The sequence below is a fragment of the Betta splendens genome, chromosome 10, assembly GCF_900634795.4.
Source record: "Betta splendens chromosome 10, fBetSpl5.4, whole genome shotgun sequence".
Taxonomy (NCBI): Eukaryota; Metazoa; Chordata; class Actinopteri; order Anabantiformes; family Osphronemidae; genus Betta; species Betta splendens.
In genome coordinates, this window is record NC_040890.2 from 10,502,279 (window position 1) to 10,529,264 (window position 26,986).

The window sequence follows — 26,986 nt, forward strand, 5'->3', positions numbered from 1 at the left end:
GCCCTTTGTTTAATAAGCAACGAGCCCCCAACTGTGTCCCAACAGGGTCTTCACAGTCATAGAGCAGAGGTGAGCTCTTTCAAAAGACACATCAGACAGTGAAAACGTCAAAGTGACCCCTCTCGTAGGAACAGTATCGATGCTAAGCTTGAAATACAGAAGCTGCCTTCAGTTGGCTCGTGTAGTGAACGCTAGCTACGTTAGCGACGCTCGGACCAAGGCGACGTCTCACCGCGGTGCACATGGTGTAGCCCACGCCGAAGTCGAAGCGACACTGCTCGTTCATGGAGTAGTGCAAACCAGGAAGCTCAGGCAACGACGGCCAGTTGTGTTCAAAGGGGTCGTCGCGCAGGCAGTCGTAGGAGCTGCAACGGCAATTTGATGGCGTCAGCGGTGAGCCGACTTTAAAGCCAGTGAATGTCAGTCTTACATTTGGGCAAATATACACCTGACCTTCAAACCTGGGCTTTCTCTCTTTAAAAAAACCTATGCTCATAGCTCTGCTCTGTCTCTTCGCTACATCTCATTCTACACCGTGGGTGTGGGTGTGTGTCTCACTGAAGGTAGCGTCCCAGCTCTTGCATGCTACATCTGGACCAGTGAAAGCGGTGGAAGGCGGCTTGAACCAGCGGAGCCATGATGCTCCCCATATGCACCTCGTCCCCGCAGCGGTTCCCCTGCCCGTCGTGCTCCATGCCCAGCCTGCAGGAGGGGGAAGAGCAGACGGGCGTGAGCGGAAAGCGTGCGCGCGGGTCTGCGCCGTGCGCGGGCGCTGGAGATCCACCTACACGTGTCCGGTCTCGTGTGCCACCACGAAGGCCGAGGAGAAGCCGTCCTCGTGGTTCAGCGTGCAGCTCCTCACCGGGTGGCACATGCCTGTCACCGGGGCGTAACCTGGGCATCAAACGCATGCAAAGAGGTGTTGGTCACACACACACACACACCGTAGTTGTGTGCCATTAAACATTAAACACACACTGACAGTAACTGTGAATGTGTCAGTGTCCAGTCCCATTCCCTGGAGCCGCCGCCTTCCTTCCACCCCTACGTGTTCCAACCTGCAGCACCCTCCCAGTCTATCCCATGCTGCCTTTAATTGCGAGGCTCTGGCTGGCCTTGCTCTGCGTATTGATTTTCGGCGTCTGAGGGCTGAGCACAAGGGCAGATGAAGGGCTTCTGGATAGCTAGGCCACTGCCTTTAGAGGCCTCTCCCCAGGGCCTGCCTGTTAGCCTGCACTCTGCTGCATCCAGAAACCACCGACCACCGAACCCGCAGGGCGCCGTGTAGTGAAGGAAGGAGGAGGAGGAGGAGCGCGCTCCTCACGGCCCCACGGTTCTCCAAAAAAGATGAGCGTGCAGTTTGGATGCTACACAGGAAGCGGCCGCGTTACCCTGCATGCCCGTGGGGCCGAACTCCTGTCGCGTGAGGAAAATGGCGTGGTCGTGATACTCGGCGTCACCCGTGTCCTGCTTCTGCTGCAGGAAGGCCCAGCGGCACACGTTCTCCAGGCTCTGAGACGGGTTCCCCAGCTCAATCAGACTCATGGACTGTAAAGAAGCACAGGACGAGGCAGTGAAGCTCCGCTACAACATTCGACTCAACCCTGTAGGGGGCAGCGTCACAATGTTCTATACTGTCAGCACATCTTGCAAATTTGTTGAGGTGCACAACACACAATCCACAATTAGTGTCATAATATTAGTCACATAATATTTGTGTAATCTTGATGATTTAAATAATGAAAATGACATTAAACAAAATGCTGTCTATTAATAACCAATGCACTAATAGTGCATAGGTTATGAAAGCATGTCTAACAATAAAATATATTTTTATTATTTATTATTATTATTTTATTATATTATTTTATTATTTTATTGTTATTATGATTCATAATACCAAAATCCCACACTAGCATCTGAATGCTGTTCCTCAAAGGTGCTTCCTCATTAAGGTCTCCTCCTCTTCCTTTTAGATACCTCTTCCCTTCATCCTTTTTGCAGTGGATTTAACGTTTCCTCGCAGTTTTTACACATGCACAATGCACAGCTGAGTCAAACAGTGAGGAGAGTGCGTAGTGTGAGTGTGCTGCAGTGAAGACATATGGCCTGCCTCTGCACACATGATGAAGTGTGAAGTCTGCACCACTCAGACGGTGTTCAGAGCACGTGCGCCTTCTGATGCTCATCAGGTGCTCAGATGTGTGTTCCAGTGTATTTGCTGATCTTGTAAAGTCTCGCTGTCCACAATGTTGTGTCATGGATAGTGTGTGTAAGGTGTGGGTGTATGGGTGTGTCTGCATTCAGGGTCACACAGCCAATCTGCAGGCTGTCTGGGTGCAGCTCTGTTGCCACGGTAATTGGGGATGATGGACAGCCAGAGCTTTGGCTGAAGCTGCATAGGGACCGGTCCAGAATGACCAATGTAGGAGTGTGTGTGTGTGTGTGTGTGTGTGTGTGTGTGTGTGTGTGTGTGTGTGTGTGTGTGTGTGTGTGTGTGTGTGTGTGTGTGTGTTTCTTGCTCCACTGAGGCTGTGGACATGTAGAGATGAGAGGAAGAGATACGGCTACAGTAGTGTAACCATATCACAGAGCACCTATCCAGCAATAAAGTCATTTATATCAGCCTGTGGGGTAATCCCTGCCCTCCTCCATTCATGCCATCTTTGGCTCAATCTCTCCTTCCTCATTTTAACGCAGACAGGAAGATAGAGTTACAGTGGGGAAGGCAGGGGTGCTTTACTCATCGTCCGGTCTCTCTCTTTATGAATGAGGGAGGGTTATCATTGATTGTTTATCTTTGCCTGGACTTCCCATGATTCTGTGCTGCAGCCTACTGGGAGAGCGGCTGATTGCATAACGGACAGAGATTCTGTGTGCTTTGGTGCTGAACTGTGAAGGCGTGCGACTTGAAAACACTCCCCTGAGATACTGCATGCTTTTAGTTCCTCTTTTGCTCAGTCCACTGGAATAACAGGCTCCGGGCATCAGTGAGTGCTGATGAGTGTGTGTGAGTGTGTGTGTGCGTGTGTGTGTGTGTGTGTGTGTGTGTGTGTGTGTGTGTGTGTGTGTGTGTGTGTGTGTGTGTGTGTGTGTGTGTGTGTGTTTGCCCGTTTTGTTTGCTTATGAATGTGTGCAGGACGTGGTTGTGCTTTATGTCGGTCCTGGATGTGAATGTAGCTAAAAGGCTGGTATCAGGGACAGTGCTGATAAAGACAAGGCATCAGCATCTCAGCTGACTGTTCAGATGTCATGTCCTACCTTTCCATAACCCAGCATGATAATCCTCACCAGCACCACATTGATCCTCGCTCCCAAAGACTGGTCATGGTAGATCTCATTCACCTGCAGTCAGAAACACAGACGAGGGTTAAGGGTCAGAAGAAATCTGACAGCTTAATTGACAGATGCTGTACAACCTCCCGCTCTACACGTTTAGTATAGAACTAGAAGCTTACAAGCCTACAAGTCTAACTCTGTAGTTATAAATGTTAATAAAATGCCAAAGGAATAGTTCGACATCTTGGGAAATATGTTCATTCGCCTCTTTGCTGAGAAGATCAATACTGCTGTAATTATTGAATGTCCCAAAATGTCAAACTCTTTCTTCAGAAAATGGGTTTTGGCCCAGATGATCTAAACCTCTTTTCCATAAGGAAATTAGATTATTGCAGTCTTTTTCCTAATAAAAAAAAATTAAACAACGGTCAAGATGACATTGCATTAACCGCAGAGACGATGCTTAAAGCCTTTTTCACATCAGCCGGGAAGGACACGTCTGATACAAATTAAAAACATTTTAGGAGCTGGTTCAACAGACACAAAACTACAACCATGAGCGAACCACTGTCAGCACAGAGAGAAAGTAACTGACAAAAAAATGTGAAAGGGGGGAAAGAACTCGGGTTCCCATGAGCACAGATGTGGAGGAGACGAAGGAGGACGGATGTAAAGGAATAAAAGAGCCTAATGCAAGGAAACAAGGTAATGTGTGACAGGGCAGATGCAGCACACAGACACACAAACACACAGAGGAGGGGGGGGGGGGTCTCTATTGGTGCTGAAGTTAAAGCCCGCTGTCCTCAGTGGCTGTATGTGGTGGCTAATGAGGCAAAGGGATGTAAAAACAGACAGACATAATGAGATGGCTGATAGATACGCTGCAGTGAAAGACGCGCCAATAATACTAACACACACACACACACACACACACACACACACACACACACACACACACACACACACACACATACACACACTAAACTGCAGACACATACAGTAAGAAAGACGTATAAAAGACTGTAAATCGAGACAAAGTCGTAAGAAAGGAGAAAAGAAGCTGAACACAGAGGAGAGAGAAAGAAGTGGAGACAATGCATGAAACAAGTGAAGAAATAGAGCTGAGAGTTGTTTTATAATAAGAGAAGAAAAGAATAAGTACCTCAACACGTTTTCCACATGTAAAGTAAAGCAGAAATTTCAGCATTTGGAAAAATCCAGTGCACTGGTTCCACTGAGAATCCCAGTTTGTCCACCACAAACTGTCTGACACTCTGACAAATGCCTGGACACGTTTAGCTTCTTTTTCTCTGTATGTAATTCTCATCATACAGGTAAGAATGTGTTGAACAACCCAGCAGACAGGTTCTGGTTTTGCCTCCTGGGTTACTGGTACCTACAGTGGGTCGGCCCAGACCCAGCAGGTCCAGCTGTGTATAATAACGCAGGTCTGGATGTCAGACAGGCACCAAATCTAATCAATCACACACACAATGCAGCCAGAACCTGACAGTGACACCATTACACAGCATCAATACATGTTTAAATAAAGCCCCGCAGAGCACCACTTCTAGTAGCTTTACAAATTAAGAAATGAAAGTGCTCGATATAATCTATGGATTATTCTACTAATTCACAGAAAACCTGAAAGAACAATTCATCTCCTTGTTTGACTCCTTGTTTTATCAGGTTTTGTGGTTTAATGTGCTTGTATTTGCTTTACTGCCTCACAATTTAATCATGACAATCTCCTGTTGGAATGAAGGATGAACTGGCAAATACTTTAGGGTGTGGAAAAGTTTTCTCCGTGGGACCTTCAGTTTTATTTTGTAGGTGCTTTTCACAAATTAAAAAAAAAATAGAAAAAATAAAAGATATGGCGTTGCCTAGCAACCACCAAACAAAAACTGTTCTGTTGAGTTCTGTTGTTGCTTAGTTTAACCCTGTCTCAGACGGTGCATGTGTGTGAGACTGCCGTTTTGATCTTGCCTGCCTGTCTTCCTACCTACTGGTGCGTCGGTCTCACATTTGGCAACATTTGTCACACTCCCTCATTATCTTGGCAGGCTGAAGTACATATTAGGAAGTGACACACAATCACTCCGTGCGACTATGTGTGTGTGAGACACTGGATTTGTTTGTCTGAGATGAAATGGACACTTGGGTGGGTCAGTCCACACTTGGTCTGATGCAGCCCGTTTCCATGGCAACTGTTAGGCCAATTAGGAGTGTTTGACTTCCAGGTGACCCCAACACCACAAGTTCCTCTCTAATGAGACGCACACATACACAGACACACACACACTCGCACAGAGGCTTTACAGTAAGTCCCAACTTACGCTTCATGTGCAGAGCTTATGAGAAGTATGTTTCACCCTTTTAATGACATTATTATTCACTCATTGCCAATTTGGGTGACTTTGATAAGAAAATTTAGAACTGAGTATTTCTTTGCCTCTTGGGTTACACACGTGTGCAAGGAAGACAGAAGCAGTGTGCATGTGTGCTGGTATTAAGCAGGACTAAAGGTCAGACAGGCAAAAAATCTAATCAATCAAAAACTTAATTCAGAACCTCATGGTGGAAAATGGAGAAGCAGCAGTGAATGTTTATCTGCTGGTACCTCATGCATAAATTCAACCTACAGTATATGATCTACATTACCTTTATGCAACAATGGGACAATGAAAAAAGGATTAAATGTTGCTCATTTGGATCTTAATATTTTTAGAATAGAATTAAGCAGATTCTATGATGTTAGGAATATTTTTACAGTGTCATCACTGGCGACAGCACATGTCCGATCCATGACGGGTCCAAGGTCTTTGTGGCTCTGATCCGTCCACACCACATGCAGTTCAGCGTTCACAGCAGACATGCTTCATCTACTTAGATTCTTATTGCTTATTCTGAAAACATGCATCAAAAACAGCCTCAGCTGCTGATGAGACAGAACTGAGTCATCGAATACAACCTGGCTACATAAATTACATAATCGTTGGACGGCTTTTTTGCTTTTTTCTGTCACCACTCGTGGTAACATTCAAAAACTGACAGTGCTCTTTACATACATACCTGTGACACGTCCAGCTCACTGGCCTCTTGAGTCCTTCACAGCTCATCCCATGAGTTATTATTATGACATTCTTCTTTCTCTCGCTCCAGGAGTTTTGGTGAGGACAAGACTGAACAACTTCCCAACAGCTACAGAGATTATGTCTATACACAACCAACACCTCAGTGTACTATTATGCATCACCAGAAATAAACAAGCGCCTTCCTCACAAGCATCATAATATCAGTTGAAAGTGTGATTAATGCCACGTTGCAACACCATTAATTGGAGAGAGACATGACAGACAGAGCAGCTCACAATGACCACAAAGCACGTGTACAGTCAAACGCTCCCACACAACGTTGGAAGAAAAAAGCACATCTGTATGAAGCGGTTGTGACCCAGAGGGTGAACAAGGTCACATGGTGCAACAGGTCGACTGAAGGTTCAACTGAACACTGCGTATAAGGGCGTTAAACACATGGGAAATGAGTGGGAGGTGATTTACCAATACACACATCTAATTCTACATACAGAGGTTAATTGAAGGATCACTTTTGATGTCCAGCAGACAGAAGAACTGCTCACTATTCTACGCCACGCTCAGATAAAACGCATTCCCCCTAAAAACCAAACATCTTTCTTCCTTTTAAGAAAACTTGGGGAAGAAGCTTCCGCGGCCGGACCAAAAGTGTCCTTTCTTAGCACAAACCTAGCTTGTGCATTTCACACTTTACTTGCACTGTTTCTAACCACCGCTGAGGGTTCGCCGCCATGAAGTACAGCAGCCAGGAAGGAATAACAATGCTAAAGAGCTCAGCGCGGAGCGCAGCTAGGCCGTGCTGCCGAGCAACTGGGAGAGTGAGGGAGCGACACGGGGTAAGAAATAAAGGCGAGAGAGAGAGAGAGAGAGAGAGAGAGAGAGCGAGAGAGAGAGAGAGAGAGCACACCCAACCTGAAATGAGCAAAGCAAACTTTCAAGAAGAAAGTCGCCCAGATGCCACGCGTGGGAGGCAACCCTTATTTATTTATTTCTGTTTATCTGGCTGTCAGTAATTTATTCTGAATGCGCTGTTTAAAATACTCCTTCTCTCACTGTCGCTCCATCTCTTCCCCACAGATTAGAGAGGGTCTGCGAAAGGGGTTCGTGTTCCCCTCTCCTGTATCGTCTAACAAATATCTCAAAGGGGAGGCAGAAGGCGCCGAGCCTCTTGTTCTTTCTCGACAAAGAGGTGAGGCAGGATCTGTTGCTGTACCCGGCACCTGCTTAACAGTCGGAGACGGCGTCCCGGCGCAGTGGGTCGCGACGCCAGCGAAAGCAAACAGGAGCCTGCAAGTGTGCGCACACACGAATGCGCGCTAACAGCACTTTCACCGCGGGTTTCATTTACAAAGATGAACGTGTGCAGTGTGTGCGGTGGCACACGCACGCCTACACATACAAACAGAAACACCTGGGAGCTTGGCTAAGAATTGTTGTGGCCTGGAGCACAGCGCCTGCTGTTCCTGCAACTTTTTGTTTTTCTCGCAGCGCAAACACACAGTGAATGATGACATGACACAAGGCCCGATGAAACAAGCCCCTTCAGCGCACGGGACACACACACACACACACACACACACACACACGTAAAATCTCATCATATTCCGATAGAGAAGAAAGGATTACATCCATCTGATTGCTGGATAAGAACATGCAGGAGGGGAATTCATTTGGTTGTGTGTGTGTGTGTGTGTGTGTGTGTGTGTGTGTGTGTGTGTGTGTGTGTGTGTGTGTGTGTGTGTGTGTGTGTGTGTGTGTGTGTTGTGTGTGTGTGTGTGTGTGTGTGTGTTGATTTCCCTGTTTCTTTGACCTCTCTGATTTCTGTGCCCTTTATCTCCTATTCAACCCTAATGAAACACTTACTCTATTTTAATTTAAATTCTATAGTCACTTTTAAACATGAGAATCTGTGTAAGACGTGTCTACATTATTATGACATTAGCTCATATATTAACTTGTTTCACAGGCCGACCCATCCTTTCATAACTCAAATTGCTGCGACTCATATGCCAAATGCCTTATTCAACCTTTTCATTGAAATACATTTTTCCTCCACTTACAATGTTCATGAGCGTCAGCAGGTACTTTTGGACATTCTCCTTCCCGTGAAACTGGACCACCGAGTCGTCTACGCCCAGCAGAACCTCGATGTTGTAGAACCTGTCCGGGCTCTGTCTGCGCGTCCTCCCCGCTCGTGTGTGGTTGATGCTTTGTTCCACGCCTCGGTACAACGACTCCAGGTCCATCAGGCCGCCGAGATCAGCACCTAGAGCCGAGGGAGGAGACGAGATCGGATCATGGCCTCGACCTTTAGACGGAGCTGAAAACTGCCTGACACCTCCACACCAGTGCATTGTGTGTATCTAAACAGGGGCACGTTCAGGTTCTTTTCAAGACACCAGTTGACAGAACCGAGCATGTGTGTCCCTTGTAACCGATGCTAACGGTGCGTCTATCCTTCACAGATCCCTCTCTAATCAACCAAATATTTCTACTCCCCTCTGAATAAAAGCAGCAGATGGTGCTTGCTAAACACATAGATTAAGGCAGCTTCCTCACACGGGGGCTGCCCACCCTGCTCATTTCTTGGCTTGTTACGCGCAGGAAAAAAATGTACATCACATAAGAAACTCAATCGCAGGTGATTCCAATGGAAAGCGTGCAACCTACAGCAGCCCCGCTCACGTCGCTAATTACGTCCCTGCTTTTGTCTTCACAGGTATGTAGGAGTGTGTTATCTTGTTTGGACATTTTTGGATAACCCACACACCCGTCTCGTCTGCCTAGTGTGATCCTCTCTCCTTCTTCCCTATTTTAATCAGGCAGAGAGTCACAGTCGGTGAGAACTGAAGGGATGAATTGTCCCGTCTCCGGAGCCAAGGCCGCCCTTCTTCACGCTCTCTCCATTCAGCATCCTCCATCTTTCGCCCTCTCGTTTGCCTGGTATGCAGACACAGCGTGGCCTCGCTCGCATGGAAGCCATGAAAGGCCAAGTCATGCGGTTTTGAACATGTGCTCTCGACGGATTCAATAAAGCACTATCCTCCCAGGCTCCAGCCAAGGACTCCTGCAGCCAAGGATGGCGCCGAACGCGGCTCGTGGAGAGGAGCACGTGAATGCAGCTGTTGGTGAGGGAGCCAACGGAAACCGCTGTTTAATTCGGATGGAGCCTGGGTGCGGGGCAGTGATAGATAGGAGGGGGTTGAATGCGGAGCCCCATTGCATCGGGCAGATTCAACATGTGGCACGATGGCACAGCTGGAGATCCTGTGTTTTGACACATACATTTAGAGCCAGCGTTGAGTGAGGAGACGAGAGCAAAAACGCAGAAACGCGAGGAAGATGGAGGGGAGAAACACAGAGATCTGCCACCTTGTCTCTCAATCAGCAAGGGGCATCCCGCTTTCCCACTCCCTCTTATGCAACGTTTCCACGGCAACGGGCTCATGGGTAAAACAACGGCCGCATGGCTAATATTGGCTCCCGAGTCGCTAGCAGAATGAATCTGAAAGTCTGAATGTGATCCCATATCTGCCCACATCCCAGTGAGTGACAGTACCCACACAGAGAGAGAGAGGTCTAATATGAGAGAGAATATGAGAGGAGACGTTTGCGCTGCACATAATTTAGTTGTGTTGTACGACCTCTGTCATGCGCCAAAGCTGAGCGGCTCCTCTCCTCGTTAGCAAGAAAAGGTGTGTCCTTCACAGCAGCTCTTGTAACGTACAGTAATGGCCGCCTGTAACGAGCCTGACGTCATAACCACAGCATCTGCTTTTGCCTTCTTCTCATATGCCTCTCTCCAGCTTAAGAAGCTGGAGAGAGAACAGCAGCTTTCTAGCGACTGTAAGCAAGTTTGCCTCTGCGAGGGAAGGAACGAGACGCGAGAGGGGCCGAGGGAGGTGAGAGGCGGAGCTGTGATGGATGAGCGCGAGAGAGATGAGAGGAGACCAGAAGGACCAGAAGTGTCCGGATCCGCTTCCAGTTCCTGCAGTCAGAATCCGAGTCTGCATCAGGCCTCAGAAAACCAGTTGAGCCTCCCAGTGCGCTCATCTGTGGTGTCTGAGGAGACGTATGGGCCGTGTTTTAATATTGCATAGAGCAGCCTTTAGCATTAGCAGGCGACACCGTGTCCGTGTGGATTTCAGGCGGTTCAGGAGACGAGGCGCGACCTTTAGCTTCGGCCTCTTACATAATCGTCTGTCAGGAGCGCGCGGGGCTGTCGCCGGCTGCGGAGGCGCCGTGGTGCACACCAATTCCCCCAGCATCCCGCTGCACAGCGGTTTCATTAGCGGCCGGCGCTCCGCGGCCACGCCGTCCGCGACTGAAAACGCACGCGAGCCCAAACCGCAGAGCTGATTGAGCTTTACTGACGGAATTCACACTCGCGACTACGTGAGTCTACGTGAAGAAAAATGAGCCGTTTCGCCACTGCGCACGCGTTACGAAGCCCAGTAATCCAATCATGGCCGTCCACAGATGCAGCATTGCTGGCAAAGATAAATCATGATCCCAAACTCTCCCTGTGTTTTTACTGTGCGGTCGGCTCCACGGAGCCGTAAACTGCAGAGCCTTAGTGTCCAATAAGACAGCAAAGCCAGGCTGATATAGGGCTTACCACAAAATTAATCTAGTTTGAAACTGACCTGTCTGAGTGCCCGTCTGCCTCTTCCTCCCTGTCTGTCTAGATCCGCCTCAGAAAGCCAGACATTTATAAAGGTCTTATGAAATCAAAAAGTAGGAAAACAGCTCCTGTCGCGACGGAGATGTGAAGGTGGAAGTGTGTTGAAAAGGCAGATTCTTCACCCACGTGCTTTATGATGCCCGGCCGCCTACATGAGGCGTTTGAGGAATCGGTGCCGTCATATATCAGTCCTGCCGGGGAGCAGCGTGTGCATCCGGAAGATGAAGAGAGCGAGGCTGACAGTGAGGTGCAAGGTCCAGAATCCCCATAAATCCCAGCTGAGACAGGCCCCCGCTGGGTTAGTGGTCCCCCCGCCACTTCTTTCCACCAACATGCAACCCCTCCATCACCGCGGTTCAAGCTCACACGTATCAACGGGCTCAGGAAATATGTTTGCCACAAACTAATATGAATTAGTTAGTGATTGGTAGGATGCGCAAATGTGAGGATAATGTCCACCTCAGTATGAAGAGTCACTGTCACCTGTTTCCTCTTTAAGGGATATTTTAACAACTTGTAGTCACAATATAGACGTGTTTTAACTCCTACATCTTCTCTGTAGCACTGTCAGACATCAGTCACATCAGATAACATCCATTTGATTGTTTCCAGATCCACAGTATATAAATACTGTATATAAATGCTTTTTCAGGGCTTTGAACATCTGCATTTGCTTTTGTTTGTTACTGCTCCTTCTCCCCGTCTGCTCTTCACCTCTGTATTCTTAAATCTGTTACTTAGTGGCTGCACAGGACCGACAATAGATCGGCGGAGCCGCGTTTCAGTATGCTTCGACGATATGAAATCAAGCGAGATTAAAGCTCCAGTTCGCACTGCACATTTTTCCTGTCCTCGTTTCTCCTTCCTGCCCGGGGCGATGTCCTGTCCCGTCCTGGCTGTGATGTACTCAAAGAGCAGCCAAAGCCGGTCACCTGAGACACCCAGCACCACAGTTATTATGACAGGCCAGTCAGCCAAACATCTGTCAAAGCGAGCACCGTGGGGACCGGAGGAGAGGAGGAGGTGATGGAGGAGAGGAGGAGGAGGAGGTGATGGAGAAGAAGAGGAGGTGATGGAGAAGAGGAGGAGGTGATGGAGGAGAGGAGGAGGTGATGGAGGAGGAGGAGGAGGTGATGGAGGAGGAGGTGATGGAGGAGGAGGTGATGGAGGAGAGGAGGAGGAGGTGATGGAGGAGAGGAGGTGGTGATGGAGAAGGAGGAGGTGATGGAGGAGGAGGAGGTGATGGAGGAGGAGGAGGAGTGACAGGAGGAATGAGAAAAGGGAAGAGTGGAGACAATGATGGAGAAGAGGTTGAACCGACAATAAGGTGAGGAAGAAAAGCCTACAAATAAACACCTGAGTAAATATGCTGCCTGCCTTAGACGGTATGTTAAGTTTGGTACTGTAGTAAACAGTACGTGGGTTCACAGCAGAACAGAGAGAGAGAGATTTTCGCAGCAGAGATGTGAGAGAAGAGAATCCTGGTGACTTTTAGGAACGAGTGACGTCTCGCTGCATTTCAGACATCGGCCACTGCTGGAAACCTAATTTTTACTGTTTTTATCATGTTGAAATCATTCACGTGTTTTATTAGTTAATACATTTTTCGGATATTTTCTTATTTTAGACGGATCCATGCAAAACATTTTAATGCTGTTGTTTTCATCTGTTCATTTTATTAATTAGCACCTTGCGCAGGTCTGTGAAGGCAGCTGCACACGGATGCATGTAGAAAGGAACTTGTGACTTGTTAAAATGAATCCAGGCAACGTGCAAATGGTGTTAATGATTCAACCTGCAACCAGCAGCGAAGGGCAGCCATCAAACAGCTGCTTCCATTTGGCGTCTTAGTCTTGGCTCTAGTCACTCAGATTATATGCATCATCCGACATCATCATGTATTATTACTCTTCACAGTTTCTGAAGAGATGCAGTCACACCTCTGTGATTTGACAACGGGGACGTCGGTAAATATATGACCTGCAGGCAACATAAACAGCAACAGCCCCAGTGAAGCAAAGCCATATAACAGACTACCTGTGTGAACGTCCTACATGGAGCCAACAGTCTAACAGGCTGCAGGCGTCTGTGTTTACTGGACAACAACCACACTCAGGTTTTCCTTCAAGCCTCCTTGATTCTTTTTATTCGTACCACCTCCCGCTTCTTTTATTTCCTCTTTTATTCATTAAATGTACCTTTGAAAGCGTAGCTGGGGAGTGGGTGAGAGAGTGGAGAACGTCTATCTGGAGGTGTCAGACAATATGTATGCAAATGTTAGCAGAGCCCGAGTACGTCTGCCACGGGGCAGTAGTATGAAGATTTATCATCCAATACCCGCTCATCATAAGCCATGATGATAAACACGTGATCCAGCCTCTAACGCAGTTACACGCCGGCTCCAGAGCAGCTTCCTCTGCAGAGCATCGGCTCAGATTCTACGGCCTCGTTTGAAACAATTACGGCGTCGAGGATGCGCTGGGAGCTTGGACACAGGGAGGTGAGTAAAAATAAGTGTTTTGGCATTTAAAACCTGGCACGTGGAGCATCGCTGCCTGCTCGTCCCACAAACGCAGACACTTCTCTTCAATTGCCCACTGCTCGAGCCAGACGGAGGAGAATTCAGTGCCGTGTTACTAGTCTGGCAGCGTTTCAGAGCAGTTATCAATTAGAAACAATTAATACTCATCGCGTGCACGGACGCTAACGGCACATCATCGAAACCCGAATCTGCTGCTGCGCTTTGACGACGTTCACGCAGACCTCACACGTGACTGGCGTCACCAGACAGAGCTCCGCGCACGTCTGCCGCCCGGGCCGAGTCTGTGCAGAAGGAGCGACCGCGGGGCAGAAAAGCAGGGCAGTAACAGGTTTAACAGGTTTCCAAACTCCACGGAGGAATCGCAAAAACAAGTCCGTCCTTAGGCGCTTGGCAGCCGTGAGTGCAGCATGTGTCGGCTTTAGCGTGAAGCCGTGTGCCGGTCACTTTGCATTCTGTTAGTCCACATACATAACTGTCCTGGATCTTCACTTTGATGGTTGATGGGGTAATGGTGCAGGGGGAGGCAGGGGGAGGCAGGGGGAGGCAGGCGCTATCTGCACCGTAGCATCTCAGGCCCATCAATGCGGCCTCACAGGTAACTCGATACTGGAGCGGGAGGTCGGGGGAGCTATCGCCATGGCCTCCCCTGTCTCTACAGCCTTAATGAAGCTCCCAGCTAATCAAATGACAGTACACACAGGCAGATGGCCAATAAGTGAACGCACACTGGAGGCCGGCCGCCGTTTACTGGCTACTGGTGGAATAAGCAGGCTGAACCCACGGCTGTCTGGCAAAGATGGAACCTAGATTAGACTGCATGGAAACAGGAGATTATTATTATATTACTATTAAACATAAACATTTACTGAAAGGATGTGGAGAAGATAGTTTTGGAACAAGTAGAGTAGCTTTTTCCACTTCCCTTTAATGGAACAAAGTTTTTGTTAATAAACTACTGACCTTGACATAATCAGCATCACATGGAACGTGCGTGACCGACTAACCACTGTCATTGTGATTCGACGAGGGATTGTGGGGGATGAAGGATTACATTTCATTTGAAAGCCTAATAACAGACATTCTTTTCTGGGAAACCATTATCAGCTCTATGTTAGAACAAAACCACCACTATGATCGAACTAATTCCATTTGTAACAAGCTTCTCATAATTATTCACTATTACCTCATTATCTTTTAATCCATATGTTCTCTATGACTCAATCAGAAGGACTTGGCATTATCTCCAGGACAACTATTGGCAGCTGTACAGTCCAGGTCAGGGGCGAAACAGGCTGTTGTGTGTCCTCCAGCAAGATTTAATAAGCGGGGTTATTATAAAGGAATATTTTCCCTGCTCTCCCAATCTAGAAACTGGCAGTAAGACCTGTCTCATTCTCCCCGCTCTGCAGAGCAAGTAATACCCACTAATCCTAGACACAGAAAGAGACTGTGGGGATGAGGGAGAGGGAGAGAGGGAGGAAGTGAGCACCATTATTTACAATGTTATGCTAAGTCCTTTCCTCAGCCATTCACACCCTCACCCTTAGACCCCCATCACGTCTATCTGTGTGTGTGTGTGTGTGTGTGTGTGTGTGTGTGTGTGTGTGTGTGTGTGTGTGTGTGTGTGTGTGTGTGGCATGTCACCAGAGCAGGCCCACTGTGGACGACTACACACGGACCAGAGTCTCAATCCCCAGCAGTGTTCATTTAGAAGAGTTCCCACTGGTGGAGCGCGCACACACACACACACACACACACACACACACACACACACACACACACACACACACACACACACACACACACACACACACACACACACACACACACACACACCCTTCCCTTCCCATCCAATATGATGTAACGGGATATGGGCTGTTTCCCAGTCAAGACCGTTCGTCTTCTACACACCGAAACAAGTGACAGAGAAGAGGACGACTAGATTTTTGTGTTTCCTCTCCCTGTTTAAAGGAGTAATATGTCTCCATCTCTGTCTATCCTATTGTAATGGAGTAGGTGTCACTACACTGCCTGAGGAAATAGCCTTATACTCCCTCTGCCTCTATATGTACACACACACACACACACACACACACACACACACACACACACACACACACACACACACACACACACACACACACACACACACACACGTGGTGCAGAGACCACATATACACTCTTGTGGCTGTGGCCCCGATGACACTGCTTAAATATTAATGACCTGATTCTCTCTCATTAATAATAGCTGCAGTGCTGATTAGTCTGTAAAGACACTGTGTGTGTGTGTGTGTGTGTGTGTGTGTGTGTGTGTGTGTGTGTGTGTGTGTGTGTGTGTGTGTGTGTGTGTGTGTGTGTGTGTGTGTGTTTCTACTTAATGCGTGAAACAAGGATTTGTTCCGGCCTGTCGCTAATATATTACGCACTGAATTGCTCCAAAGTGATTACTGACATGAGATAAATGAAATAAAATTAAGTCACAGGGCGTTCAGGATGTTAAAGGTTATTACAGTATGTGGTGATCCATCCGTTGTCTGTGTGTATAGGGATGAAACCAGCAGAACTTCACCACAGAGACACGCGCATACACAGATTCAAATGCATAGATTTACAGATTTCACACAGACGGACGTCAGCTTAGTTAAGGCACACATGATGCGGCTGGCTTAAGTTAGCTTAGTACTACACATGACATACACACTGGGACCGACAAAAGTAGACACCAGCCTCCAGAACAACAACAGCGATGCAGAATAAAGCATCCACGAGCTGAAAACAAAGGCAGACAGGAAAAAATCAAAGCTGAAGAGTTGGTGGCTCTAATTTTACTATACTTTATTACTAATGGAGCTGTTTTCTTACCCGAGTCTCGCGCTGCACTTATATAAATGAACAGCTATGCTTCATGTTTGGCATGTGAATGTGTACGTTGTGCGTTTGTGTGTGTGTGTCCTGATTGGCCGAGGGATCCAAAACAGTCACAGTTTCTGTTTCCCTGATGAATTACGCCGCACTGCATCGAGACAGGTCGGCGGCGGGAAGGAGTGGAAGGAGGAACGAGACGGAGGAAGAAAGAGGAGGTAATCAATGTTTGCACCATTATAATGCCGTTACGGGAGAAATGAATCTGTTTAGAAGCTCAGCACAGGCAATCTCCAGTCCTGGACTCACGTGTGCAAACATGCACGACCAGGGCTGCACGCGCTCCATTAGGCGGCCTCTCACCTGACGGAGGCCTGTCTCACCTGACGGAGGCCTGTCTCACCTGGCTGCCTGCAGACCCGCCCTGAACCTCTCTGGACGCGTGTTCGCGGCTCGGCTGGTGCAAATCATCTTATTAGCTTGTGCTAATGTCGACTCCGGATTCCTGGGACACTCAGACGGCCCCTAATTTAATTGGCTGACTCTATTAATATTGCATTTATTTAAATACAGCACATCTGACCCTGTGTCATGTCAGACTATGGATATAGATGAGGAAAAGGAAATCCACATTTACCTGCTGCAAAACCGCTGCATAACTGTCGTGTTTAACAGAATTAAAAAGTGTGTAAAGAGTTTGATGATGATGGTTTTTATGGTACAATTGCAAAAAACACTGTCAAGGATGAATTGTGCAGTTTGACAATTTTGACCTTTTAAGGATTTCCAGCAGTTTCTGATAATCAAGTTTTTAGAATTAGGTTCCAGACAATTACAACCCTTACACAGCTGCTCAGTGTGAACACTAGACTTACATGACAACAATTTAGTTATTAAAGTAATGTTTGGACAATGTACTGTAAGCATTTCAATTGAATGTTTAAGCAACCCAGTGTTGTTGTTCTTCAGATGACTTTATACAAGCTGCTGCATTTAAAAGTGTACAGTACAAGCAAACGGAGGCAAGTCAGATGTCCAGCGAGGCACAAACCCGATGATTCACTGACGGAGAGCGAACAATCCACCTGAGACACAGACACATCTGCATCTCAGGTTTTAAAGCAGGTTGTAGATTCGCCGCATACTGTCTGTTGAAATTCAGGTGAGGATCTGCTCATTCGAAAATGCACAGGTGCACAGAAATCCACATACGTGTGAGCACACACACACACACACACACACACACACACACACACACACACACACACACACACACACACACACACACACACACACACACACACACACACACACACACACCTGGCAGCCCTGGGGCTACCTCCAGGATAAAAAGGGTGATGGATGCGAAAGAAGGAAAGGAAAACACTAGAAGGAGAGGGGGGGGGGGGGGTGCAAAGAGAAGAGAGAGCGAGAGGAGTGACAGCAAACTGCATTAAATCATCAGGGTTAATGTGGAGGATCATTTGTGAGCTATATTTTAACACTCCTGTTATGTTTGACCCCCTCCCCCATTGACTCCTTCTCAATTCCAGACTGTTGTCATAACATTGGCCTTCTTTACCATTCACAGATCAGGGATCAGTAAGGATGCATCACTCGCTTTTTGTCCTGCAAATATAACACAATTATAGTTTTACATTTCTCTGATTTCTTTACTTTTTTTTTTTACATTTTGAAACGTTTTTTTTGTGTGATTTTTATAAACATTGTATAACCCTAGCTCAGCTCAGCTCAACTCAATTTAATTCTATTGCTGTACTTTTCACTTATTGTGGGACTATTAATAAAAGGCATCTCAAAATTTGAGTCAGGGGTCATCGCCTTTAGCAATGGTCAAGTATTACAGTGTTTCTGAAGAGGTTCAGAGATGTGAAGATGATCATAATGTGCACGTACAATCATGTAGTTTATGTGTAATAAAGAACTTTTCAAATTCCCAGTACAAAGGTTAGGGTTGCGGTGTTAAAACACGCTCAGTACTTCTGATTATTTCTATTTGTTCCCTTGGTGCCTGCAAGGTAAAGGTTGTTCTCTAAAATAAAATAAAATGCGAAAGAAGGTTTATGGGTGCGTGAAATTATTTTTCCCTTTCAACAGCGTTTTAAGAAATGGTCTCTTTTACTGTGGATTAACTGGAGCTGTCCTGGGGTCACGGCCCATTTGACAAACGCGTTTCAAATCTTCAAATCTTGTTTAGCGAACTCAGGGAAAATACGTACTAGAGGTGTTTAAAGCACAGACAGAAGCAGCCAAACCCGTCCTCATCCCGTCCTCACCCCGCCCTCAGCTCACCGATGCCGGCCTGTTGGAACCAACTCATCGCTCAAATCAGGCTTATTAATGCTCAACAGAACCTCCTGGAAATCTGAGGAGTAAAATAAGTGCAAGTTAAAGTGTTGGGATTTGACTGACAATATTCCTGACAGAGCAGGAGACTTTTATTGGCAGAAAACTGCTGGGAGGAATCTAAAGCACAGGTAGAGTTGCAATGAGACATCTTTGGCAGCGAGGACTCACGCTTGTCCTCCTGTGTGTGTGTGTGTGTGTGTGTGTGTGTGTGTGTGTGTGTGTGTGTGTGTGTGTGTGTGTGTGTGTGTGTGTGTGTGTGTGTGTGTGTGATTGAGACGGCAGCAGCCCAGCTGAGCCAATGGATGACAGATGACACGCACGCACGCACGCACGCACGCACGCACGCACACACACACACACACACACACACACACACACTTTCTCCGTCCCTCTCTTTTGACAACACGCCACCGGCACAGAGTGTAACTGACACCTAAACACACTCTGGGTCGTCACACTGTTCCCTGATTAACGCAATGCTTTGTTCTCCTCCTCAGGCTCATACCAATCAGGCACAAGGACACAAATCTCCCCCCGCTGGTGATGCTGAAGGCCACCGGCCACTATTTATTGGCAATCTGAGCTGTAACTACCCAGACAGGGAGAGCGACACGCCTGCCGCAGGCAGACGCCGCCGCCGCCTCCGTCCGTGTGCGCGCGTCCCATGTGCTCCTGGTTAATTCTGCTGTGGGAAATAAACAAGCCCATGAAATAACAGTCTGAATGGCCATCACGCAAACACACAACAGGATGAACTGAGGGATCTCCTCATTTTTAGACTGCGTGTGGGTGTTTGAGTGGAGTAGAGGCATTAGAGCCGCTAACCCGTCTAAGCTGTGATTAAACAAGATTAGAATTCTCATCTAAAAAATGTCTTCTTGCATCTCCACAGAATTATCTCGGTGTTTTTACCTCTCTGGACTAAATTAGCAGGATTTAGCAGCTCTGGTGCTGCGGTCGCTTAGCTAAACATTAGTAATTAGTAATGTTTGTCTGCCTTCGGAGTAAAAATAACCCAAACAGAGACTGTGTGGCCGCTGCACCGGAGCAACGTTCCTGTTTTGTTTGCTGAAATCTGAAAGCAGCTGCTCATGGCAGATTTCTTCCTAAAAGACCTTGATGATGCTTTGTTGGTGAAACATTTAGACTCATTTCCAGCAGATATTTTAAGAAGACTTTAAGAGTTTACAGTGTTTCTCAACATCCAAAACAATGCTGGACTTTATAGTTTAGCTGCACGTTGTCTCCGCTTGTTGTGTAGATGGTCAATGTGGCCTTTGTAAATAATTGGAGCAATTTTAACTATATATAAATAACACAGGATGGAACTGAATTGAATCAATAGAACTGGTAATAACTTCAGTCTGAGAGGTTTGAACTAGTTGGACACTTTTCCTCTAAATGCCTTCTACATCCTCATGTTGCATCTTGTTTGTGTTCCTATTACATGAAGAGGTTGCTTATTTATAGTCCTTCACGAGAAGCGTCCACACACTGAAGAACAGAGGTCAAAGGGAGAAAGCACATGAAAGGAGATGGATTAATTACAGCAAAACACACACATTGATGATCAGCAGCCAGGACGCTGGGGCTCGTCAGCTCGCCTGGGAGTCCGTTCCCGGGGCGTGCAGGAAGCCTGCAGCAGGAGGTGGATCGCAGGGGGAATGTGGCTCATGCGCCAGGGAAGGGAACTAACTTTTCTCCGGCGTCAGCACATCTGCTGGCTGTGGCAGATGATCCATCTCGCTCTCATCGCGGGACGACATGTATGGCAGCGGAGGAAAGGTTTGCTCTGTGACAGGCCCACACACACACACACACACACACACACACACACACACACACAGCACAGCGGCGAGGACATGCCAGTGTGCTCGGTAATTGCCTCAGCATGACTGTGACCAGAGCTGCAGAGGACACATTACATAAAAGTAAAAGGCTTCCATAGTCAGTTTTAAGTGACTTTGTAAACCAGTGGGTCAATTATATCCATTACACACTCCTCAGATACAGATTACGGTAAAGTGGCACAAAGTGAGTCCTCGCAAACGCTCACCTGTTCCCTCCAATCAGAGGAAAGCGAACCATTCAATCTGGACACGATCTGATTTATATAGAGTTGGACGCGCTCGTGACGAGCTGAGCTGCTTACGTCTCACACGGGAGCGCTTTCAGGAGCCAAACTCCCATTATCAAATACATTTTGTGTAACATGAGGTCAGACGGATTAGGAGCTCGCCAGGATAAAGGCTGAAAGCTGTGCCAGATGAAAAAGCATAGAGTGGATTCACTGGAGATAAACAATCTCCTGTAGTGACCGTGAAGGAAGTGGACAAACGGAGAGGAAACCTGATGTGTTTTTTATATTTTGGCCTCAGAAGCAGCTTTTTGTTCATGACACTGTATACGGCCGTCGACTACATCCAGCGTTCTAATGTACTTGTACTTAAAATACTCACTTCTGTTGATTTGCTGTTAACTTAAATGCGTCCGTGTGGCCTTTCAGCCGCCTGGGACTAAACGATGCTGCTGCGGCCCCAGTTTGTGAAGCGGGGAAAACACAATTAAACACAATCATCAGATTAGTTTGGCTTTGAAAAATGAAGGCTAATAACGCAGCCTCCTATCGCCACTCTGTTACTGTAATTGCTCCACAAGCAGACACTATTAAAGGTCAGGGATCAACGCTGCAGCGCCGCCACGACGCGACCCGTCCGCGTCCGACGTGTCCACGTTCCTCGGCCAGTAAACACAATGATGGATGGGCATTTTCAGCCCCTGCTGATTTGCTTATAAACCTTTCTTTTTCCTGCGTCGTGTCTCCACTGGCTTCACCGCAGCCTTTGCTTCTCGTTCAATTAAAAACCTGAACACATCCAACTAATGCCTTAAGACGTGACGCTCACGGAGGAAGATGAAGGCGACGGGAGTTTGTCTTTCCTGCAGCTCACCTACATCTGTTGAGGCATAACGGATCATTAAAATTTCAATAAAACTCACAAAACGCTAATATGCCGCACTCATTCAAGCTCCGTCCCGGCCGGTGTCACGGCACCGTCTGTCGGAGAGCTAAATTAGCGTCCGTCTCGATGCTCATGGCAACTATTATAGACGCCATCAAATGAAGAAGCACAGAGCTCTGTTTTATTCAATTAAACTTCCTAAGGGAAGGCAAATGAACTGCAGCCTAACAAAGTCCCAGCACCGCACATCACTGTGTTAATCACAGCGCAGCCACGAGGCGAACGCGCTGGACAAGGTGCATACATTATAATGATAATGTAAAACACGTCAGTTTACTGAACTCTGTGGAATACAAATATTTAGTTTGATCATTTTGTGTTAATAAATAACTCTCTACTTCATAAATATGAGTTGTTCTAAGGTCCAAGATGAAACGATGAGTAAAGAGAGAAAAGCAGACTCCTCAGCGTTTGAGTCAAGCACCATTTTCTGCATTTCCGTAGATCGTTAAGTCCTTGTTGTTTCTTCTCATATGAAAAAACAAGGCTAACGATGATGAATTCTCAACCTACACTTTAATTCACAACTCCAAGAACCAGTCACGTCTGCACGTTGTCATGTTCATGCTGAAATATTTTACAGTACTGTATGTTATTGTCATTTTGTCCAAAAACAATAAAATGCTGTTGAAATGATAGTTTACGGCTCATGAACAATCCCATTACATGACCTGAGTCACTGTGGCAAGTTTAATCAAATCACTCTTTCTGCAGCATGGTGTGGATTCATCTGATGACATCAGAGGGTGCATTCACAGCACTTTCAGACTCATTGTTTCATTTAAGTGTAATAAAGTTGAAAGCTTTGAAAATAGGCTACTGGACTAAGCGTTAAGTTGTGGCTTTCCTAGATTCTAAAAGTCAAAACACGTCACGGATGAACCATAAACGACCACTGAACAAACCGTGCCCGATCTATTGATACAGTTCAACAGACACAGAACCAAACTGTATCAGCGGTGGACGGATCCGAGTCTCCAGCACCACGGCGTTACAGCCTCTACACACATGCATCACTACATCACCCACATGCAGGTTCCTGCTCACGCTGGAGGCCATTATGTTACAGTTCAAAGACTCCTCACGCCCACACAGGTGTTTTAGTTATTTCGCCTAATTAGGGCTCATTTCAGGTTGACGCTGGGTGGTGCCATGCTGCGAGTCCCTCAACTTGTGTTGCTTACGAAATGCAATACAAACACATCATGTTGGCCTTTAACAAACACACGTCTGCAGCCAGTAGATCACACACATACAGTAGGTCCAGGTGTGTGTGTGTGTGTGTGTGTGTGTGTGTGTGTGTGTGTGTGTGTTGCACTGTGATAACAGTGGGAGGAAGGAAACCACACACCATCTAATCTTCCATGAGCCTCTGTCTGCTACTGAAGTGTATAAAGTATATTATACAAAAACTATAAACAATGAAACAAAAATAAAGCAATCAAACAACAACAAGGGCAGCAGCAGGCTAGCACTTTTTTTTTAAATTAGGCATTAATTACAGGTTTGTACTATGATGGAATTTTCTGCCTACACCCATAACCAGAAGTCTGACCTCCACATTTCCAGCTCTTTGCAAAATACAAAAACAAATTCACAGAATTCACAGAAATGGTTGTTTTTTTGTGTAAACATTGTGTATTTCTTCTCATGTACAGTAATCACCTAACAGCCACACGAGGGCTGCCAAAACCAGAATAGCACCAGCACACTAAAGCACAGTCCAAAATATTTATGCCAACACCAGGGGATTTAACTGAATTCATTTCAATTCAATCATCAAGTCTGATTCTTAAAGTATTACAGCCACATGCGGTGGGAGGCGGCGCCGCAGCTTAGAAAGGTGCTAATCTTGTCAGATTACTATGATCGCCCTGATTATAGCTGCTCTGTCTCAATCACAGAGGCTAAAATAACGCCACAGCCTCTGCATCGCTCCAGGCCCCCCGTCTTCTCCACCTCATCCTCTCCTCACACCATCTCTTTGTTTCGCAGACATAAACCCCCACACACACACACACACACACACACACACACACACACACACACACACACACACACACACACACACACACACACACACACACACAGACTGTGCAGGGGTGGCTGCAGACTGGAGCGTAGGTAGGCCACACCCTGCTATTATCCCCGAGAGCCCTGCTCTGTTTAGAGGCACTGTAGCGCTGACTGACGGCTCAATAGAGGCCTGCTGGGAGCTTACTAGCAGTTGAGGAGCCAGACGAGTCAGAGGAAGAACGCATACAGGGTGACACAAGCGCACACACGTGCATCAGCAGATGCACAAATGCTGTCAGTGAGTGAGTAAAACAGGCGCGACATGAAGCGGTGCAGGGGGGGAAACGCGCATACATGCAGGAATGCATGACTGTGCAGCCACACGGACGCAGCTGGCTGCTGAAACACTTCCCCTCCTAGCACTCCTCTAATTTCCTCTCTGAGGCACACCTGGACCAGGACAGTGTGTGTGTGTGTGTGTGTGTGTGTGTGTGTGTGTGTGTGTGTGTGTGTGTGTGTGTGTGTCTGCACCTGTGCATGTGTTTGTCTTTTTGTGCTCGAATGCTTGTGATTGGCTGCATGGACACAGGTACACACTAATGCACACTACTGGACAACTACGGTTTGAAAGAGTGCGACGTCAGAGTCAGCGTCATACCTGAGCCTAACTAGAATTATTTATTTTGGGATCATGCAAAATACAAGTTTACAGTCAGAGCAACACATCTGGGAAGAAATAATAGTAATAGTTACTGACAGAAGCTGTTCAGCACGCGGCGATTCCCCTGTGATAAGTGCGGGGTTTCAGGTGTGTTTACTTTAACAGCCCATTTATAACCACTGTTTACAGATCACTGAGGTTTATGTTTCTAAATTGGCTGCTAAATTCTGGGTTTGCCTTCTTCAAATACACAGGCCTGCGTATGACACTGCATACACTGAATTCACTGTTGGGCCACTGGTCTTGGACTCTCGAAGCTCCTAATGACTCTCAGATCAGATGGTTTTATTTATGTTGGGGCGAGAGCCATTTTACAATGGGAAAAATCAGTGATGAACTTACATTGTATTGCTTTATTTATTATGAAAATAAAACCATAATCCCCCAGTTTAGCTTTAATTATTCAGTCAAATCATTTCGAGTTGAACTAGGGACACTGTACAGTATTTCTGGGCTTTTTCTTCCAAAGCTTTTGCCAAATGTAGGAAAACCTGATATTTATGTGTGTTTCTCCACGTCAAAGTCACAAAAATAGGGGCATTTCCCCTGGAAGTGGACCACGTGTTCTAAAGCGCCGCGGTCGTGCACGCTCTAAGCTAACTAAGCTGCGTGTGCTGTGGCCACGTCACATAATGATGGTTTTCAGGAGGCACTCTGCGTCGCGCCGCGTCTGCTGGGACCGCGCTACGCGTCCGAGACGAGCTCGGCCCATTTAGGACCCGCCTGCACGCGTGCGCTCGCTCGCGTCTCTAAGTGCTTCGTCACGAGTCTCCTCTCAGAGCCTTCGCGCCGTATGACTATTCTCGCGTCGCACCGGCGCAGACGGGGCCGGATGGAGGGAGGCGAGGGAGAGACACTGAGGTAGAGGGAGAGAGAGAGAGAGAGAGAGAGAGAGAGAGAAAGAGAGAGAGAGAGAGAGAGAAAGAGAGAGAGAGAGGGAGAGAGACGTCCCCCGGGAGCCCCTTCATTTTCTGGATGTGAGAGGCAAACATTAAGGCACCGTGACGAGCACCGCTGGCCTCTCTCTGACCCGCTTTAACTGGCCAATAGTCCACACAATACAGTAACGCCAGCCGTACCGCAGCTCACGGCTCAATCAAAAGAGTGGCTTTGTGCGGATCCACCAAATCGCCCGGTGTCAGCCCACCAGATGCATGCGGCTGTGTTGTCATATGACGTGGACGACGGAATAATATAACCAACCTGTTGCGTCTGGAAAAAAAGTCTAAAGATCTGCTTGTATTACCCACAATGCAACTTTCAAGCATGTTGGTGGTCTGCAGCAGATCAGGTGAAGGAGATGGGAAACAGGCCTCTGTCTGGACACGCTGGACCCTGTGCGCTTGTACAGACACACACCTACACAGACACTAATCTCCGCTCCCAGCGTCCAGCCTCGCAAATATATATAAATATGTACAGTATAACAACACAAAAGAGAGACTATCTGGGACAAAAAGTAAGAAAGGAACTGTTAAAACTAGATGTGAACAAAGAAGATAGAAAAGGAAATGGAGCTATAGTCGAGAGAACATTGATCAAAACAGCAGATGAAAGAAGGGGATAGAGTCAAACAGAGGAAGAAACAAGGACAATATAACTGTCTGTTCAGCCAGCGAGAAATGAATGTCCATCCTTCATTTTCTATCGTCGGAGCGATTAATTGACGAATGTGCCACATTAATAATAAAGCTTGCTCTCTCCACTTACGACATTGATTCACACCTCCTCAGCCGATGGTGTAAGAAGCCGATCAATCTCGCTCCTTCTTCGTCGCTCCTTCTTGAGCTCCTCTATTACTTTGCTAAATATAACTTCCTTCCCTCTGTCTTTAGCCAGGAAATGATTCCAACATTTAATAACTGGCTGTAAATTAAGCAGGCTTGGTGAAGGAAATCTGCAGAAAAGATGGATTGATTATTAATTAATTCACTAATGCCAATGATTGATCTGCACGGGAGGGAGATGATCTGGGGAAAACCGAATGTAATGTGATGAAATGGTTTAATTTGGTTTTGAGTTTAAATGAAGGAAAATGAAGCATGTAAAGACAGGAGGGTGTATTATGTCTTTACTATGCGTCTTTATGGCTCTGATATTACAGTGACATGATGCACCAACTGTTTACATAATGTTGTGGTCTAGAATAGCCAAGACAAAAGATAAAAAGAGAGAAACAAAGGGAGAGATTCACATCAAATGCTACTGGGAACAGTGCATGTTTGTCTGCCTGCCTGCCCGTCTGCCTGTCTGTCTGTCTGCCAGTCTGTGTGTCTGCTTAGCCTTGAAAATCCCAGCACTCACAGCCAGACGACCACAGAACTCTTGCCCACGCCATACATGCAGGCACACAGACACACAAAGCGCAAACTGTGGCCTGTTCTATCCTAC

General features: G+C 46.9%; 1 protein-coding gene and 1 long non-coding RNA gene across 3 annotated transcripts in view; one reads left to right on the forward strand and one right to left on the reverse strand.

Annotated features, from left to right (window-relative positions):
• The window catches only part of LOC114864077 (A disintegrin and metalloproteinase with thrombospondin motifs 2-like), a 74,861-nt gene that overhangs the window by 12,393 nt on the left and 35,482 nt on the right, over window positions 1–26,986 (reverse strand). For both annotated transcript variants that reach the window (XM_029164716.3, XM_029164715.3), the window contains exons 4-9: window positions 8,438–8,643; window positions 3,262–3,345; window positions 1,392–1,548; window positions 789–894; window positions 559–702; window positions 233–365 (exon numbers count right to left, since the gene is read on the reverse strand). In XM_029164716.3, the coding sequence (XP_029020549.1) occupies window positions 233–365; window positions 559–702; window positions 789–894; window positions 1,392–1,548; window positions 3,262–3,345; window positions 8,438–8,643 (830 nt within the window). The remainder of the gene's footprint in view (window positions 1–232; window positions 366–558; window positions 703–788; window positions 895–1,391; window positions 1,549–3,261; window positions 3,346–8,437; window positions 8,644–26,986) is intronic.
• On the forward strand, window positions 14,598–17,161 carry LOC129604724 (uncharacterized). The gene is made up of 2 exons (XR_008695887.1): window positions 14,598–16,683; window positions 16,797–17,161. It is a non-coding gene; the product is annotated as an uncharacterized LOC129604724 (long non-coding RNA).